At 33.9% G+C, this 19,827-nt stretch overlaps 1 protein-coding gene across 11 annotated transcripts in view; it reads left to right on the top strand.

Moving 5' to 3' along the window:
- OMA1 (OMA1 zinc metallopeptidase) overlaps positions 1-19,827 on the top strand; it is an 82,181-nt gene that overhangs the window by 41,231 nt on the left and 21,123 nt on the right. For 8 of the 11 annotated variants that reach the window (XR_013520500.1, XR_013520502.1, XR_008472947.2 and 5 more), the window contains one exon: positions 5,255-5,404. The exons of 2 other annotated variants lie outside the window; for them this stretch is intronic. Coding sequence is in view for 5 of the 9 variants with exons in the window: in XM_035251624.3 (XP_035107515.1) it covers positions 5,255-5,404 (150 nt within the window). In the remaining 4 variants the exon portion in view is untranslated. Of the gene's footprint in view, positions 1-5,254; positions 5,405-15,069; positions 15,680-19,827 lie in introns of those variants that run through there. One more of the 11 variants, XM_078333018.1, reaches the window with a different exon arrangement.

Below are 19,827 nucleotides of genomic sequence, written 5' to 3'. Positions count from 1 at the left end.
GTGTGTTTTTGAGTAGGGTTTTGCTCTGTCATCCAGGCTGGGGTACAGGGCATGATCACAGCTTAATGCAGCCTCAACTTCCCAGGCTCAGGTGATCCTCCCATCTCAGCCTCCTGGTCCACAGGCATGTACTACCATACCTGGCTAATTTTTTGTAGAGACAATTTCACCATGTTGCTCAGGTTGGTCTTGGACTCCTGGTCTCATGCAATCCATGTGCCTCAGCCTCCTAAAGTGCTGGGATCACAGATAGGAGCCACCATGCCTGGCCTCCCATTGTGTATTTTTGGTAGCTTTGTTAAAAATCTGTATTTGTATGGGCTTAGTTTCGAGTTCTTTGTTCTTGTCCATTGATTGAATGGTTGTCTTTATGCAAATACTATACTGTTTCAATTACTGTAGCTTTGCAATACATTTTGAAATCAGGAAGCATGATGCCTCTAGTCTTCCTCATCTTTAAGATTGCTTTGGCTATTTTGGGTTGGTTGTGGTTCCATATGCATTTTAGGATTTTTTTTTCTGTTTCTATAAGAAAAATGCCAATGGGATTTTCATAGAGATCTCATTGAATCTGTAGATCACCTTGGGTAGTATGGATATTTTAACAATATTAAGTCTTACAATCCATGAACATGGGATGTCTTTCCATTTATTGGAGTTGTCTTTAATTTCTTTCATCAGTTTTTAAAAATAGCTGTTAGTGTATAAGGCTTTCACCTCCTTAGTTTGGTTTAATAAGTATTTTATTCTTAAATGTTTTTGTAAGTGGAATGTTTTCTTAATTTCCTGTTTGAATAGTTTGTTGTTAGTGTGTAGAACATAACTGATTTTTGTATCCTAACTTTATTGACTTTGTTAGTTCTAGAAGGGTTTTTGTGTGTGTGTGGAGGCTTTAGTTTTCTACTTGGAAGATTATATCATCTGAAAAGATAAATCATTTTACTTCTTTCTTTCTGCTTTCAATGCCTTTTATTTCTTTCTCTTGCCTAATTGCCCTGGCTAGGACTTCCAGTGCTATGTTGAATACAAGTGGCAAGATTGGACATCTTTGCCTTGTTCCTGCACTTTTTTGTTTTTCACTATGAAATGTGATGCTAGCTGTGGACTTTTCATATGTAATCAAAATTATGTTGAGATAATTTTTTCTATTTCTAGTATTTGAGAGTTTTTATGAAAGGATGTTTAATTTTGTCAAGTGCTTTTTCTGCATCTATAGAAATGATCATGTAATTTTTTTTTATTCTGTTAATGTGGTGTATCATATTAATACATTAATTGATTTTTGTGTGTTGAACCACTGTTGATTACCAGGAAAAAAAATCCTCCTTGATCATAAGGTGTGATCCTTTTAATGTCCTCTTGAATTTGGTTTGCTAGTATTTTGTTAAAAATTTTTGCATTCATGTTCATCACAGATATTGGCTTGTAATTTTTTTTTGCAATGTCTTTGGCATAGGTATCAGGCTAATGCTGGTCTCATAGAATAAGTTTGGAAGTGTTCCCTCCTCAATTTCTTGGAAGAGTTTGAGAGTGATTGACATTAATTCTTTAAATGTTTTTGATAGCATTCACCAGTGAAGTCATCTGGTTCTGGGCTTTTCTTTGTTGGGAGGTTTTTTTATTATTCATTCAATCCCATTAGTTATAGATCTGTTCATATTTTCTATTTTTTTATTATTCAGTCTTGGTGGGTTATATATTTCTTGGAGTTTATCCATTTCTTCTAAGTTATCCAATTGGTGGGAGTATAATTGTTCAGAGTAGTCTCTTAATGATCCTTTGTATGGTATCAGTTATAATGGTATGTTGTAATGTGTCCTCTTTCATTTCTGATTTTGTCGACTTAAATCTTTTTTCTTAATTACTCTGAAGATTTGTTAGTTTTGTAAATTTTTTCCAAAAAAGCTTTTAGTTTCAAGTTTTTTTTTCTATTTTTAAAATTCTCACCTTTATTTCTGCTTCAATCTTTATTATTTCCTTCCTTCTGCTAACTTTGGGCTTCTTCTTTATTCTTTTTTTCAGATTCTACAGGTATAAGAGTAGGTTATTGGTTTTCTTTCTTTTTCTTTTTTTAAATGTAGCTGTTTATCACTATAAACTATCCTCTTAGAACCGCTTTTGCTGTAGCCCATCGGTTTTGTTATATTGTGTTTTCATTTTAATTTGTCTTAAGATGATTTTCCTTTCTTTTTTTCCTTTGACCCATAGGCCGGGAGTGTGTTGTTTGAGAGTGTGCTTCAGAATTTCTCTTTGGTACTTTTTTACATTTTCTGAGTCTTTATTGAAATTCTAACATTGTTCATGCGTTGTTCTGACCTCATTGAATGTCTTTATGATGGTTATTTTTAATTCTCTTGTCAGATAAATAAATTTCCCTTTCATTAGGGTCAGTTTCTGAAGATTTATCATGTTCCTTTGTTACATATTTCTCTATTTATTTTTTGACTCTTATTGTTGATATCTACACATTAGGAAAAAACAGCAACCTCTCTTAGTCTTTACAGACTCTTTGTACGGGAGAAGATCTTCACTAGTCAGTGTAGCAGAGATTCTGAGAATCTCTTTCATGCTAGTACAAACTGCTGTTTTTGTTCTTAGCAGTCCCTAGGCATGTAGGGTCCTATCTGGTCCATCTGGTTCTTATGCTGTGTCCTATCAGTGCTCCAGGACAGATGAGACAGAAGCCAATCCCGTGGGCAGCCCTCAGAAATGTTAGAATGTTGGATATGTGATCTACTGCTTCTCCCCCAGCCCTGCACTGGGAGAAGCTGGGCTCTGGAGTTTTCTCCAACTCATTTCATGCTGAGCCTTAGGGAGTGAGTATGGCAACTACTTTTGTGCTTGTTCAAACTGCTGTGGCTGTTATCACTGGCCCCCTGTCATCTAGAATGTTCTAGATTCCATCAGTGCTACATGGGTGGCAAGACAAAAGACAGTTCCTAGGGCAGCTCTTAGAAAAGTTGGAATGTTAGATACACAAGCTAACTTTTTCCTTCCTTAAGGAGTGGTGGGGAGCTGCAGGTATTCTTAGGATCATATGGTGCTGTATCGGAGGTATATAATTGCTCTTGGAGATTATGGTGAGAGGGTATCTCCAATTTTTTTTTATCAGGTTTGATGTGGCTAGTTTCATACTTGTGCAGGTGCAGAGCATTGCACCTAGTGTCAGGATTTCTTACAAAGGGAATTTGTATATTATTGTTGAATCAGTGTGTTTATATGGGGAAGGAGGGTTCAGGGCTTCCTATTTTTCCATCTTGCTGATGTCCACCCTGTTACTTATTTTTCCTAAGTTGGAAAAATGTAAATCAGATACTCATTTTGGAAACACAATTATCTGACTTTAATGGGTCTTTGAACTGGGTTTGAGAAATATAGACAAACTCAACACTCTTATCTTAACATTAAAGTAGACATCTCAAGTCCCTTTTTAATATTTTTAGTTTGGAATACTTTCTAGTCTGTTGGGATAATTAATTTCTTTTTCTATTTCTGCATATCAAATATTGCTTTAAAGATTTCCTTCAACTGTGTTACTTAGAGATTGAATAGGGAAATATTTTGTCTTTTGATCAACAGTTTTAGGCTTAAAAAATTAGATAAGTATGCTTTTTGCTTGTACAGCAGACAGACTTCATATTAGATAATTCATGAATTTGTAGTCCATTGAAATGTTTATCTTCCAGTTTTCAGAGGGCTTTTTTGTTTGTGTTAGAATTCTTTCAAATCATTTTATATTTTAATGGATTATTTTAGAAGAATACTTGTTACTCTCAGCTTGTATTTTTATTGTGAATGTGATTATCTATGACTGAGGGGCATATTCCTGTGTGTATTTCTAATTCAGCATCAAATAATTATTTCTGTGTAGGTATATATGTTACACACATATTTTATACATAAGCATGCACACATCTTGCATATATAGATGTGTACTTATATGTGTACAAATGTGAATCATATTTATGTTTGTGATATACATTTATCTGTATATTCCTGTTTATATACATATAAATGTGTATATCCATATCTTTGCAGTAGTGTATAAAGTACCTTGACTTCTTTTCAACTTAAAATACTCGGAGACCTTAAAGAATTATATTTCTTTAAATATTTAATAAGATTTACTTGAATTTAAAATTTTTTCATTTATTTTGCTAACATTTGGAAATATTTTAATGGTATTTGTTAAGAAATTATATAGGATGGATATTGACTAGCATGCAGTGTTCTATTAATATATTTGCCTCTGTGGTTTCACAATTACGTTATTTTAAGCGTTTTTGAGAGTATGTTTTAGTTAATATAGTACATATATATTTTTCTTAGTTTTAATCAAAAGTAAAATGGTTGGGAAATATAATCACTTGTTTTCCAGTTACGTCTTATAGAAAGAATAAGTTAAGAAATGTGAATAAATTGAGCAAATTAATAAAATATTAATCTACCTTATGGAGGATTTTAAAATAATTTTAATTATAAAATAATGTATTTTAATATAGTTCAGAAATAAAAGTCCTCCCTCTCTACTATCAAATACCTCAGGTACATTCTTAGGGTAGCTACTGTTAACCATTTCTTAAATAGCTTTCCAGATATGTTCTGTGCATATACAAGTATATATGTATGGGTATATATTTGAGCGTATGATAGAATTGTGCATACACATACAATACACAAACAACAAAAGATCTACATGTAGTCTTTTAAAAAGTACTAATGTACTTTTATAAGGTATTGTATTTTTTAAGGTATAATATGAATTAAGTGTATTCTCCATATGCATTGAGAAAAGTGGGTAAATTGATGTGCACAATAAAAATGTCTTCTTTTATGTTTATTTGAAGTTTCTTTTCTGATCTAGTGGCATAGAAGTAAAGTTTTTAAATGTAGTTTAATAACAGGTTATATTTTTAAAACCTTATTTTTTTAAAAACAAAAATTTTTAATTTGTGTATAATATTTTACCCTTAATATATGTTCTTTATATCCATCATACTAGAAATAGTGGGTTATCTTTGGGGAGCAGGATTATTGTGAATGTTGTATGTGGGGAGGGCAGGCATTCTCTTATTTCTGTACTGTGATACCATATTGTTTGAGGTGGGTCTTCTTCTAAGCAATGAGTATGTTCTACTTTTATTAAAATGATGATAGAAAGTGATTTTAAAGCATGTGGTGACATAAAGTCATGTTTAAAAAAAATATTCTCCAAACTGAGCTCATTGTGTGGCTTTACTAATTTTGGTTTTAGGCTTGTGTGGACATAAGAGCTAGTTCAGTGTTTTGGCAGCAAATGGAGTTTGTCGATAGCCTGCATGGCCAACCCAAGATGCCAGAATGGTTATCTACACACCCTTCTCATGGCAATCGAGTTGAGCACTTGGATAGACTTATACCTCAGGTGAGCTGACACCATAAAAGGAAGGATATTATTTTTACTGTATCATTTATTTGTAATGCTGTCATTTCTTTTGCTTGGTAAAAAGAGTTCTAGTCTATTAACTGTTTTGATTACTATAATTATGGATGATTAGTTTTCAAAAAGTTTGACTGAAAAGCAAAATTCTGCTTGTCTACAAGTCTTAGAGAATAAATTACTGTGTATGGTTGACTTTTCTTACTAGTGAAGGTTTAACCCCTTTAATATGAGACTTTAATTTTAACTGACTTGATGAAAGTTTAAAACCCAAGGCATATTACGTTTTTTAAACATTGATGATAATTTAATCTTTCCTTGGTGATTTAAATGTTTTGTTAAAAATACCAGTTAATGAGTTGTTTAAAAGTTTTGGGTCAAGTGGATATTAATTGTAGTAGTGATGCTGGAATTCGTTTTTTGAGGAAAAATCTCTTCATGTTAGTTTGTTTCTGGTTGTTTATTTCTTTACAAGGATAAGAGTGAACGATTTGCTCTCTGGCTTTTCTTTTTGTAGAATTCATTAGTAGGTCAAGCTGAGGCAGCTTTCTTCCAAGTAGTTTTCAGTATCCTCTGAAAGTCTTTTGATCTGTTGACATCATTCCAGATGTGTTTCATGGTTTCCATATCAGTGCAAAATGGATATTAGGCATCTCTGAGCCAGCTTACATGCCCTCTTCTTTCTCACTTGTATTAAATTTTGGTGGCTTGTTAGGAAAGCAGAACATTTTTTTAGCAATTTAAGAATTGGTACTGGGCCATGTGCTAATGGATAGCACAATAGATCAGGTATATTATAGAAATACCTTTCTCATGCCTGTAGTCCTAGCACTTTTGGAGGCCAGAGGTGGGTAAATCACCTGAGGTCAGGAGTTTGAAACCAGCCTGGCCAACTGGCGAAACCCCGTCTCTACTAAAAATACAAAAATTAGCTGGGCATGGTGGTGTGCACCTGTAGTAGCCACTCAGGAGGCTGAGGCAGGAGAATCACTTGAACCCTGGAGGCAGAGGTTGCAGTGAGCTGAGATCGCGCCATTGCACTCCAGTCTGGGTGACAGAGTAAGACTCTGTCTCAAAAAAAAAAAAAAAGGAAGTCTTTTTCAGTATGACTTCAAATTCAGCCCAACAAATGAACAAATACTGAGTACCTCTTAAAAGAAAGAAATGATGCTAGATGTGGGGTATACAAAGAGGAATAAGACATGGTTATTGGTATTTACAGGATGCTAAGATACATACACAATGATTTTTAATACAATGATGTGATTTATCCTAAGAAAAATAAAAATTTAGTGGTATGCAGTTTGAAGGAAGATGAATCCGCATCTAGTTTGGGATAAGAAACTAGTGCAAGATTTATTCATTCATTTTATCAATATTTACTGATGCTTATTGATAATCTACTATTCTATATTCTCTTGCTAGGAAATGAACAAAGAACACAACAGTCTGTTCTCTTGGAGTTAACATTCTAGTTAAGTAATGCAAATAAGAAACAAACATATAGTATGCCAAGCAATAAAAAGCACTTTGGGAAAAAATAAAGCAGGTGAAAGGTATTAGAGAAGGGCAGGCAGCAGAGAAGGGGTACTAGTCGTTGTTCCGTTGTCAAGGAAGGCCTCACTGATCAGAGTCGGGAAGGAAGCGCGGAAACAAGTCTTGTAGCTGTCTGGAGGGAGAGGGAGCCTTTCAGGCTGAGGAAGCTGCTGATGCAGAGGACCTGAAGTGAGAGTGTGTTTGATGTGTTCAAGGAGTAGCAAGGAAGACAGTGGGGCTGAAGGGAGTAAAGGAGAGGAAGAACAGTTTAAGATGAGGTGAAGGGGGACCAGACCACGAAGGTTCTTCTAAGCCATTGTAAGAACTTGACTTTCACTTCAAGTGATGGGGAAGCTAGTCAAGGATATTGATCAGATGAGTGACTTGATTTGACTCATGTTTTATTGTGATCCACGGGTATTACTGTGTGGAGAGTAGACTGTAGTGGGGCAATGATGGAGTCAGGGAGATTATTTAGGATACTCTTACCATAATCCTGGTAACAGATGACAGTGGCTTAGACAAAGATATCTGGTAGCAGGAAAGGGAGAGAGAATTGGTCAGATTCTGGATATATTTTGAGAGGAGTGATGACAGGATTCGTTGGTAGTTTAGGCATACTTTGTGCCTTTTGTGAGCATTGAGGACAGTCGAGCATGGCTTCTTAACACCGATTTTAGTTTGTTCAGGTTGCTATAACAAAATACCATAGACTGGGTGGCTTATAAACAATAGAAACTTACTTCACGCAGTTGGGGAGGCTCTGACATCTTAGATCCGGTTTCCAACAGATTTGGTGGGTGGTGAGGGCCCACTTCCCAGCTCATAAATGGCCATCTTCTCCTTATAACCTTACATGCTAAAAAGGGCAAGAGAGTTCTCAATAGCCTCTTCTATAAGGGCACTAACCCATTTATGAGGGCTCCACCCTTATGACCTAATCGCCTCCCAAAGGCCCTCACCTTCTGATGCCATCACATTGGGAGTTGGAATTTCAACATGAATTCTGGGGGGACACAGGCATTCAGTCTATATCAGTACCTATCTTAACTAGATTTAATTTATATTCTTAATTTGAAGAAAAAATATTTGAGAAAGAAATAGCAGTGAAATTTACCTGATATAATATGTAGTAATTATTCCTCTTAAAAGGGTAGTATAGGCATGGGACATCATGTATTTCATCAGTAACTGATTTGTACTGAGGATCACTGACTGTAAGGGGTTCCTTCATGCTATCCAAGGCCCCAGGGACTTTATTGCACCCTGGAAGGCCTCGGCCTGTCTATAAAGGCATAGTAACAGTATGATTTTCTCCTGGATTTTTTTTCTTTTTCTTTTTGCTCAATGAAATTCTAAAAATACGTGGTTTGTTTAAATTGGATAATGAATTCTGTTAGCCAGCTTTTAATGTGAAGACTTCTAAATTTGGAATTGTCATTTCATCATCAAATTACTGAGCATTTTTGGAGAGGTGAAAACTGTGCTTTAGAGAAGTCTTTAATAATGAATTGATTAGTGAGTAGGAAGAAAAATCACTAAAGAAACAAGTGTTATTTGGGAGCCAATGATGAAGACAAAGAAATGAGACATTTTTCTTCTAAAAATAAACTATCCTAGTTCAGAAACTTAATTTGAAAACCTCATATAATTTCTTATATTCCTCACCCCAAGTGATTCAGTTCAATTTCAGGGTAATAAAACTTTATTGAAATATTGGGAATAACTCAGTGGTTGAAGTGAAACTGATAGTACACGGGTATATTGTTAATTAGAATACACAGTCATAACTCAAAGATTGGAATTCCCTATTATCATAGTCTAATTTCTATAATGAAAGAAGGCAGTTTCTCAGGCAGTATATAGAATTAAGTGAGTCTTTATACTGCTACTACATTTTAAAATTATATTTTATGTAGCATTTTTTTTCTACTCAAATGAGTACATTATGTTCTACTTAAGGATTCTGCCCTTCAACATCTCTAGCAGTTTGGTGAAGTGATGTTCCCCTCAAAGGCAGTTGTAAATACAGCACTAGAGAGCACAGACAAGTCCAGGCCAGAGATGAAGATTTCAGAGTTTCAGAGTCATCTTAAAAAAAAGCGATAGTTGAAGCAATGAGAATGGATGAGTTCATGTAGGAAGTGATTAGAGAAAATGTTCAAAGTAACAGTATTACATATTTTCCACATTTATGGGTGGGAGGAAGACAGAGCCTATGTTGGATCAGATTCATTGGAGGAGAACCAAGAAAGTAGGATTCTGTGATTAGAACACAAATTTTGATCATTTGATTTTTAAGCTTTAGCTTATTGAAGATTGTGTATTTTCGTATTAGATCCCTTGACTAGTGTTACAAAAATGTATTGTTTCTTACTGTAGCTTATCAACTTTTAAGATGTTTTAAATGTACACTTTATGCATTCAACAGATATTTATTGATCACCTGTTATATGCCAGGTTGTAGGTGATATATGAATAGACAAAAATCCCTGTCCTCACGAAGCTTATTCTGCAATAAAGGGAGACAGATAGTAAATTCAGTACTGGGGGTAGGAGTAGGGAACAAAGGAGAGGGAGACAGCTCTCTCATGTCTCTTCTTATAAAACTATTAATCCTATTGGATCAGGACCTCACCCTTAAGAATTCATTAAACCTTAGTAACTTCCTTTAAGGCCTTATTTCCAAATATAGTTACACTGGAGGTTGGGACTTCAAAATATGAATTTTATAGGAAAACATGAGTCCTTAGTAGACAGTTATGTGTGAGCAGAGATGGGAGGGGTGCTGGAGTATCAGTGTAAAATGAGGTCAGTCAGCAACCAGAGAAGGTTTCACTGAGAAGCTGATACTCGAACACAGACTTGAAATAAGTGAAGGAGCCTGGCTTGTGGCTGTCTTGGGGAAGAGTTCAAGGCCATGGGGCAGGAGCAATAACAAGAAAACTAGTGTAGGTTTAATGGGGTGAGCAAGGGAATGGGGAGGGCATGGGCCTTATTGCTCCTGTAAGGACTTTGGCTTTTGTTCACAGAGATGGGACACTAGTGGAGGGATTTGAGCAGAGGACTGGAGGAGTGACAGGGTCACTTATGTTTGAAAAGGATGTGACCTACAAAGCAGTACAATAATATAGTTTTGGATCATTTTAGCATAGTATATTGTTCAGAAAATAGATTAGTTCCTTTCTTGCTTTGTTTAAGTCAAGTTAACACCTCACATTAGAAAAAAAAGCAAACCTTTTTTCACATTTGCTTTTTTTTAAATGTGAATTTCAAGATAAAACATGTAGATTGCCTGGTTAAATATAATCTTGTGATGTACTAGCATTTAAAAAGGGTAAATACAGGTTTGTAGTAATACTCTTTGTAGTTAATAAGCTGATAGATTAATTTTATGTACCTGAAATAATGAGTTAAACACATATTCCATATATTTTGATTATCCTAACAACCTGAGTGAAAAAATGAAGAGCAGATGTTGTATCAATTTGTTGATGTTTAATAGTATGACAGTTTTAAAATTATAGTTACCCTGTTCAGACTTTATATATATTATAATTTGCCCTTGAAAGAGACACCTTATTTAACTTTTTTCTATAAGAATTGTTGTAAAATATGAATAGATATGAATAAGAGAAATCTGCTTCAAAGATTTATTTTAAAACTGAAAGCATTTATAACTGGATTTCTTATTCTCCACTTATCAACCCTGTTTCTGCCATCTCCTGTTCGTTGGATGAAGGGTATGGAAAATGATAGCACATATAGGAAAAATATTTAATTTGAACTTATTTATTGTTTAGGGTTATGTTTATAATCCATTTGAATAGGATATATATTTTAAATGTTTTAGAGCTTTCAATGCCAGTTTTATTCAGAAACAAAAAAATCTCTATCAAATTCACTTCATTTAATTTCTAGATGTCAGAATCACTTGATGTTGATGGCTACATTCATATTAATCTCATTTTATTTTGTATCCTTTACACTTTCAGGAAGCTAGGGATTTGAACTCATGTGTAAATCATTCTTATGCATTTATAATTGGACAAAGTAAATGAATAAACTATTAATATTATACATCTCATGACCAGAAAATATGAGAGTGTTTAACATTGAAGTGAAATGTCGTTGTTGGCCAATGTACACAAACATACACTGTTCACCTTACAGAATTTCATTTTGTCATACAATAGAGAGTGTTGAGGAAGGCAAATATCATAGCAGCTACTGTAATTGAATTGGCCTCTGAATCATATAAAGCCAGGAAGCCTGACAGTAACATTGTCTAAACCCTTAAAAAAAAATTATGGTGCATGTGATGTGTATCTACTTGAGGCTGAAATGAATGGGCTATTAGAAAAAAATTGCTTTTGAGGGGAAAGGAGAAAGTAATGATATTTTTAGAAAAACATACTAAAAAAAATAGAGGTGATTTTTTTTTTCCCCCTTGAAATGTCTTGCTTTCTGTTTTCAAAGAAAGCTTTTAATCTAGTCATGAAAACTCTCTGGCATTAATTTTTTCCATTTTTGTCTTTTTTTAAAAAAACTTACTTTTATTTTTCGTGAAAAAGCACTTGCTGTTTTACTTGATATGTAGTGCCTGCCAGAGTATTGATGTGTATTAGCAGTTGTTTCATAAATACTTTAGTTGTTACTGGGAATAAATATAGCTAGTTATTTTTTTAATGCTTTTATTTTTTATTTTAATTTCTTAAATTGTATATATTTACGGAGTCCAGTGTGATGTTTCAGTATATGTACACATTGTGTAATGGTTAAATCAAGTGAATTAACATATTTATCACCTCACATACTTATTTTTTGTGGCAAGAATGTTTAAAATCTATTCTCTGAGCAATTTTCAAGTATACAGTACATTTTTATTAGCTATAGTAACAGTGCTGTACAGTAGATCTCCAGAAGTTATTTCTCCTAACTGAAACATTATATTTTTTAATATTTATTTATCTATTTATCTGTCTGTCCATCTATCTCTAGCTTTGTCCCCAGGCTGAGTGCAGTGGTGTGATCATAGCTCACTGGAGCTTTGAATTCCTGGGCTAAAGCGATTCTCCCACCTCAGCCTCCAGAGCAGCTAGGGTGTAGGAATACACCACAATGCCTGTTTTTTCATTTCTTTTCTTTCTTTCTTTCTTTCTTTTTTTTTCTTTTTTCTTTTTTCTTTTTTTTTGGCTTTTTGTAAAAATGTGATCTTACCATGTTGCCCAGGCTGGTGAAACTTTGTACTTTTTGACCAACACCTCCCCATTCCTATTCCCCCATCCCCAGGCTGTGGTAATCATTATTCTACTCGTAATTTCTCTGAGTTGGACTTTTTTAGATTCCACATATAAGTGAGACTATATGGTATTTTTCTTTCTGTACCTGGCTCATTTCACTTAGCGTAATGTCTTCCAGATATATCCATATTGTTGCAAATGATAGGATTTTTATCATGGTCATATGTTAGGAGTGTTTGATTATAAAATGTTTTCATAGGTTTGCTTGAAAATCTTTCCTAATTATTTTATCATTCCAGAGGATAATTGCCCTATGTCAAGGTGGCCTTAATTTCTTATATTTATTTACTTTAAATTGTTTACTTCAGTTATTTATACTTATTTACTTTAGAACACTTCAAAAACTAGTCAGACTCCAATTTCCATTGCAGTGTTTGTGAAAGGAAATGAAATGAATTAAAGGATAATTTTTAAAAATGTGAAATCATGAATCATTCAAATATAAAATGAACACATCTCTGAGATTTTATTTGACTCATTAATGAGTGACCCATAATATCTTATAACTAGTTCAAAGAGAATTCAAGAAACATTGATATACATAGGCAATAAGGAATGGTGAAATGACCTGGGGATTTTCTTTATAGAGTTTTAGTTCTGTTAATAAGTAGCCATGTAGGCATTATCCTTGTTGTATTTCTTTTGTGTCTTTTAAAGTAGATAGCCACTATTCTCACTAAATTCTGTTAAATCTATTGCATAGTGAGTCTTTGGATTAGGGTCATTGACACCTAACTCCTTAGGCCTTCTGAAAAGTATATGTTTGCTTTTAGAAATTAAGGAAGAGAGTTGGAAGTAGAGGTGGTAGTAAAGGGACTAGTTTCATTTTCCAGGAGAAACATTTAAACCTCTCATGAGCTATTTAGATCTAAAAACATAGTTGTAAAATCAAGGGTGAAGTTATAGGAATGCAAAAATGTTAGAGGAGAATGGACAGTGGAAAAAGTTTTTTTTTTTAGCTTTTAGTTTACCATTATTATAAATATTTAAAACACACATCAAGATAGCGAATACTTTGAATAGCTTAATGAGCCACTATTTTTCGCTCACTGATATTCAACAGTATAATCCTTTTGTACACTTGCTTCATCTATCCCTCTGTTTTTCCCAGAAGTATTTTTATATAAAGCCCAGATATCAGGGCATTTTACCCCTAATTGCTTTATAGGGAGGAAAAATAATTTTCTCTCTGTGCTTCGTAGTTCTTAGTTGAGATGAACTCCTGTAGACAGATTGACAAGAGAGAAAGGGAAGTTTATTAACATGTATATTTCCTGTATAACTGGGAGATACGGAATGAATAATTCTCCAAGAGGTGGAGAATTATGCTAAAGAGACATATTTGGGGTGGGATAGTCTAGTCTCCTGGAGTCATATTTTGGAATGATACGTCCTGAAGTCCATCAACTTTAGTATGCATTTCAGAAAGTAGTATCATTTTTTTCCATAATCATAACATTATGCCTAAGGAAACTCAGTAATTTCTTAAAATTAAATATTCTTTCTATATTCAGATTTCCCTATCTCAGCAGTTTTACAGTTGGCCTGTTTAAATTAGGATGCTTCGTGATCCACACATTGTATTTGGTCCTTACATCCCTAAAGTCCTTTTGACTTTAGAACACTGCCTTCCTCTCTTTTGTTTCGTTTGTTTTAAAACTTGTCATTGACTTGTCGAGTACATATAATCCACATTGTAGATTCTGGATTTACTTGATTGTTTCTTCATGATATTTCTAACTTGTTTCTGTATATCTGTAAATAGAAGTTAAATTTTGGGAAGGATATTTTATAGGTGATGCAACTATGCTTCATAGTGCTTTGCATTGGAACATTTGGTCATGCTGAAGGCCATCAACGGTTTGGATGGTGATTGCCTGGTCCTTTGCTTGTAAAGGTGATTTTCTTCCTTGTGACCAGCAAGTGATTGTGTGGTGATAATTTAGCACCACCCTACAAATAATCAGTTTTCAAACAACCTGAGAAATGTGTCTTCTCGAGAAATGTATGTAGACTCTATTTAGAACTCAGACCAGCCAAATTAACCGTAATAGAATAAAATATGTTGCCGATACTTTTCTCTTATTCAATAATAGATTTAAGTGATAGGTAAGAGAGACTTAAAAAATCAGAATAATATGTTTACAAGACTTGGAAAAACAGAGTTGAAAGGGAAAATGAGGGTAATCTTATTTAAAAGATTATTGATTATCTAAGTACTCTTAGCTAATAATACCACAAGGACCCTCATGTAAACTAAATTCAGTAATAGCAACCCAAAATGAAGCCGCTGAAATACTCATCATTCCCGGTTGAGATAAGCTTTAAAGAGCAGAAATATGAAAAACAAAACCAAATCTCAGCTCAAACTTAAACGTTTTACTTTATTGGAGAGAACAGCCAAGGTGGCAAGATCCTAGAAGATATGCCACCTGAAGCTGGCATGATAAGGTTCATTTAACTGCACTGAAAGTGACAGAATCTGAAAGAACAACTTCACAAATGTAAGATATATCGATTTCAGAAAATTGTTAAACTTGTGAATTCAGCAGAGAACCTGTAAAATTTTCAGTGGAGGCTGTAAAGAGCAGAACTTATGCCCCAGAGCAAAGACTCACTGATGCAGAAGATAGAGGAACATAGCACAACCAAATTAAAATGCCAAAAGCGAGAAAAAAAGAATCTAAAACAATGAAAGAATATTGAAAAGGAAATCCAAGCTGCATATAACAATGGGAAAGATACATTCGTTCATTTCTACATGTCTTCCTTTCTTTGATTGTGGTTTCTGTATCACATTTTTTGGTTTAGGTAACATTTCTCAAGATGGATTTTTAGAAGATTCCCAGAGTATCATCCAAGAGAAGCCCTGAAATGACAGTGCTTAGATATTTAAATTTATGAAATGTTTAATCTTCATTGCAAAGACAGGCTCTTGCAAGCTACCTAGGTAAAAAGACAAAACTTACACACAAGATTAAGAATGACTTTATACCTTGCTTTTCGTAAGTGTAAGGAATATGTTTCTTTCCTCCTAAGCTCTTATACTTCTTGCTTTTGGAGGAAATATAAGAGTTTAGAAGGAAAGAAACGAAACAAAAGCAGTGGGACTAATATGCTTTGGTATGATATGTAGCAAAATTAGCTTTGCTTTTTATGATGGAAGATCCTTAGTGAATGAAACACGTAGAACAATATCTTAGTGAAGTGCTCAGTTGCAGCAGTGCTCTTTCCAGAATCAACTGACAATCAGGAATTAGATAAAATATAGTTTTGTTTGTTTAAATATAATTGTAACTGTAGCTTGCACCCTGCCATTCTTAGAAAACCATAGATCAAGTAAGGAATTATCAAATAATTCAGTTGAATAGTATGAAAAATAAGATTTAGGTGGCATAAGAAATTAAATGCTAAGAAGAAGGAATATAGTTTCTATTTGTTTATTTTTCCTATACTTTAAGTTCTGGGATACATGTGCAGAACGTGGAGGTTGTTTTACATAGGTATACATGTGTCATGGTGGTTTGCTGCACCCATGAACCCATCATCTACATTAGGTATTTCTCCTAATATATCTCCCCTACCCTGCCACCCCCTGACAGGCCTTGGTGTGTAATGTTCCCCTCCCTGTGTCCATGTGTTTTCATTTTTCAGCTCCCACTTATGAGTGAGAACATGTGGTGTTTGGTTTCTATTCTTGTGTTAGTTTGCTGAGAATGATGGTTTCCAGCTTCATTCATGTCCCTGCAAAGGACATGAACTCATCCTGAAAAAGGAATATGTTTTCAAATACACACATAGCTTTCATGAAAATACTGATCATAAAACTTAGACAAAAATATCTGTTCATAATATAAAAATGTAATGTTCTCACTCATATGAGGATGCAAAGGTATAAGAATGATACAGTGGACTTTGGGTACTCAGGGGAAACAATGAGAAGGGAGTTAGGGATAAAAGATGTACACATTGGGTACTATGTACACTGCTTGAGTGATGGGTGCACCAAAATCTCAGAAATTACCACTAAAGAACTTACTCATGTAACCAAACACAACCTGTTCCCCAATAACCTATTGAAATAATAAATAAATACATACATATATACATACACACATACAAAAAGTTTTGGTTCCAGTCATCAGAACATAGTATAGTAAAATTAATATAACAAAAATTAAAAGATGGATAACCACATGAAAATTAAAATTCCACACATGTAAAGCAAGGGAGAAATGTATAGACAATAAGAGGATGCCTTAAATTCAATAAACTTTATAATGTAGTTACATTTTCATGAGCTTTTACTAAATTTGTTTTTTAAAAATTTTCTTAAATGTCTATATTAGAAAGAAAAAGAAAAGAAATATGGAAATATAAGTGTTTCAAATAGGGAAAATATTAATTATATATATATAAGATTAAGTAGAAATAAGCAAAATGACAGTAGTTGATTCTTTAGGAAATTTAGTCAAAGTCATAATCATTAGCTTAGTTAGACAAAGAATAAAATGTAAATAGGATCAGGAGAAGAGGTACAGTAACATACAAGAAACAAATATTTGAGAGAATGTTATTTTTAGTTAGATGATATTAATAGCTCAGGTCAAAATCAGAAGTAATTAAAGTATGTTTGTGTTGAGGCAGGAGGGGAATTGCCAGAGTAGATGCAGCTAGGAGTAGAAATTATAGCTAGAATGAAGCTCCTCAAATTAGTTTTAGAAATAAGTGAGGTATAAATAAATCAGATTTTAAAAACTGTATTAGAAACGAATAGAGTCATAATAAACTAAAAGAAAAGGGCGTCTAGCTATGATGGGATTTCATTTGGAGAATTTTTTCAAAAGTTCAGAGAACAATTGCCTAGTGACTAATTAGTTACACCTTCAAAGTATAGAAAGTTATGTTATTAAGTTTCTGATTTCGTTTTATGAGCACGAATGATTTTGTTTTGACAATTTGATAACAATAACTTTAAAAGAATTTATGGGCTGGGTCATTAATTGACAAGCAATACTATATTATGTTACAGTAATTATTTACTGTGAGTAAGTTAGTTATCCTCAGATGCATGAAAAGCATCATAAAAGAAAAGCTGTTAACACAGAAGAGGAAATTTAGGACTCATCTTCAATTTCTCTTTCCTTCACTTCTGTATCCTATTCATGAAAATAGCTTGTTGACTGCCTCAACAAGTACCTTCAGAATCTGTGCCCTTCTCAACTTTACCACTGCTCCTTTCCTAGTAAGTCACCATCATCTCCTCCCAAGTTACCGCAGTCATTTCCTGTTTTAATCTTCTGATGTCACTTTTCACCTCAACTCCTAACAGCCTATTTTCAGTATGTAGCCAGAGTGATCATTTTAATGTCCTCTCCTTGCCTACAACCTTCTAATGGCATCTCATCTAGCTTAGAATAAAAATCCAGACTCTTCCTAGGTCTTCTAGTCATGTCATTTGGCCACTGCTTAGCTCATATGCCCCTTTCCTTAGTCTTTCCTTGGTCTAGCCATTCCATGTCAAGGTAGTGTCCTCCTTACAGCTCCTCTACTTGCTGATTTCTGTCTGAAACATTCTTCCCTCAGTTCTTTAGGCAAATGTCACTGTCCTGGGGAGGCTTTCTCTGATCCCACAATCTCAAATAGCCTCACTTCCATGTACTCGTTGTCCACCACACCTCACTGCTTAGTTTCTTCATTCACTTACTAAAATTACCTTATTTGTTTATTGGCTTTTACCTTAGAATGTAAGGCCTTTGTACACTGTTATATCTATAGTACCTATGACAATTTGAGATGCTTAGTGAATATTGGTTAAATGATTGCATGATATGTAATAATAGGCAAGATAAGCAATACAATAGTGGGTGAAAAATAGAAAAATTGGCAGTAGAATTGAACAGTACCTCCTCTCACTTACAGAAATGTAGCATGTGGAAATTAATAGTTGATAATGGGAGAAAGATGCTCACAGGAAATAGTAATGTAAAGATAACAGTGGTCTTAGGAGTGTTGGGTTTTAATTCTCACTTAGCCATCTAACTTGAAGATAGTTTCCTATCCAACGTTCAGTTTTCTTCATATGTGAAATCAGGATAGATCATCTCCTAGATGTTGGATGTACATACGTGTGCATTTCTGTAGGTAAGGTCCTGCTGCCTTCTCTCCCTTGTCCCCTTCTCTTGGGCATAGACACTTCTAAGTATTCTATGCCAGGCCCAAGATTTCAAAAGTGGTTCAAATTCCATTGTTGATTTAGATAACGTGTAAAATACCTCACACAGTGAAAGGCACATAGAAAGTGAACAATAGATGTTTCTTTCACTTCTAGTTGTAGTCTTTAGGCTGGTTAATTCTATATTTAACTTCAAATCTTCCTTAGGAGTCTCAGAACCATATATTCTTGCTATTAGAGTACATTTCTGCTTTTTCTTAAACCGTAAACTCCTAAGAGTATTTTCTCTGTGACATTTATCATAATGATTTATTCATAGCTAGTGTTCTATAAATGTTTGTTTAAAATTTAGCGTGCATTTGTTAAGTGTCTATTATGTTCAGTGCATGGAGTTCAACACAGAAAATAAAGTGAAGGAAGTGGAAAGGCATATTCTAGCTATATGGTGGGAAAATTTTGCTCACTTTGAAAGAGATGAAGATATATTTAATAAAATAGATTAGAATTTATAAAAATAAAAAGACATTGCCCCCCTGAAATGTAATAAGATAAATATGGAAAGGAAAGCAAAAAAGAAAAAATAAATTACCAAGACATCCAATAAAATCTTACTATGCAAAATAGATGAAGATTTGATAGAAATATGTATGGTCATAACAGGATTCTGCCTGATAGATAGTTGGAGAGGAGAAACAGTTCACATATGAAGAAGCAGTGATAGAAAACCTGTGTGAAGAATATATAGTGTTTCTAGCAATTAAAGAAAACTAGCTCAGATGTCTCCAGAGTACATTTATTCAGTGAAAAATTTACTCAAGAAACATCATGTGGTGCAAAAAAGCGTGAGCACAAAAAGCATGTAGGGAAAAAGCAGTAAAAACAGGTTCTAAACCTAGCATTTTTACTTCCAGACCAGCTTTTTTATTTTTTTATTTTTCTCCAAATTCCTGGTTTAATAAGGACTTGTTTATTTTGAAGAAAAAAGGTCCCAAACATCAGGCTGTTCACAAAAATAACCCACAGTATCAACTTTAGAAAACAAATCTTAACACTATAACACTATTTTTCTAGAGGATGCATTTGACATGCCAACTCCCATTCAGAAAAATACATCATTACATTTGTGTTGAACTGCCCCACAGAGCACACTAATGTTGGGGTGTAACACACATACTTCTAACTCAAAGCTGCTTTCAGGAGCTACTCAACTAAATGAGATTGCCTTTGCAGTTAGGAAAGCAACTACTGAACATATGTATGAATGAAAAGAACTCTACTCCCTTCAAAACAAGAGATTATTTTGGAGACAGTTGATAAAAACCATACATCCTTTTTATTGTTAAGTCATAAAGAGGTATCAAAATTAAAAGCAAAAATTACAGGGTAAGACTTAA

Source organism: Callithrix jacchus, chromosome 7 (genome assembly GCF_049354715.1).
Source record: "Callithrix jacchus isolate 240 chromosome 7, calJac240_pri, whole genome shotgun sequence".
NCBI classification, from domain to species: Eukaryota; Metazoa; Chordata; class Mammalia; order Primates; family Cebidae; genus Callithrix; species Callithrix jacchus.
Note: the sequence above shows the minus strand (reverse complement) of the source record. Positions and strands in the feature narration are given on the sequence as shown.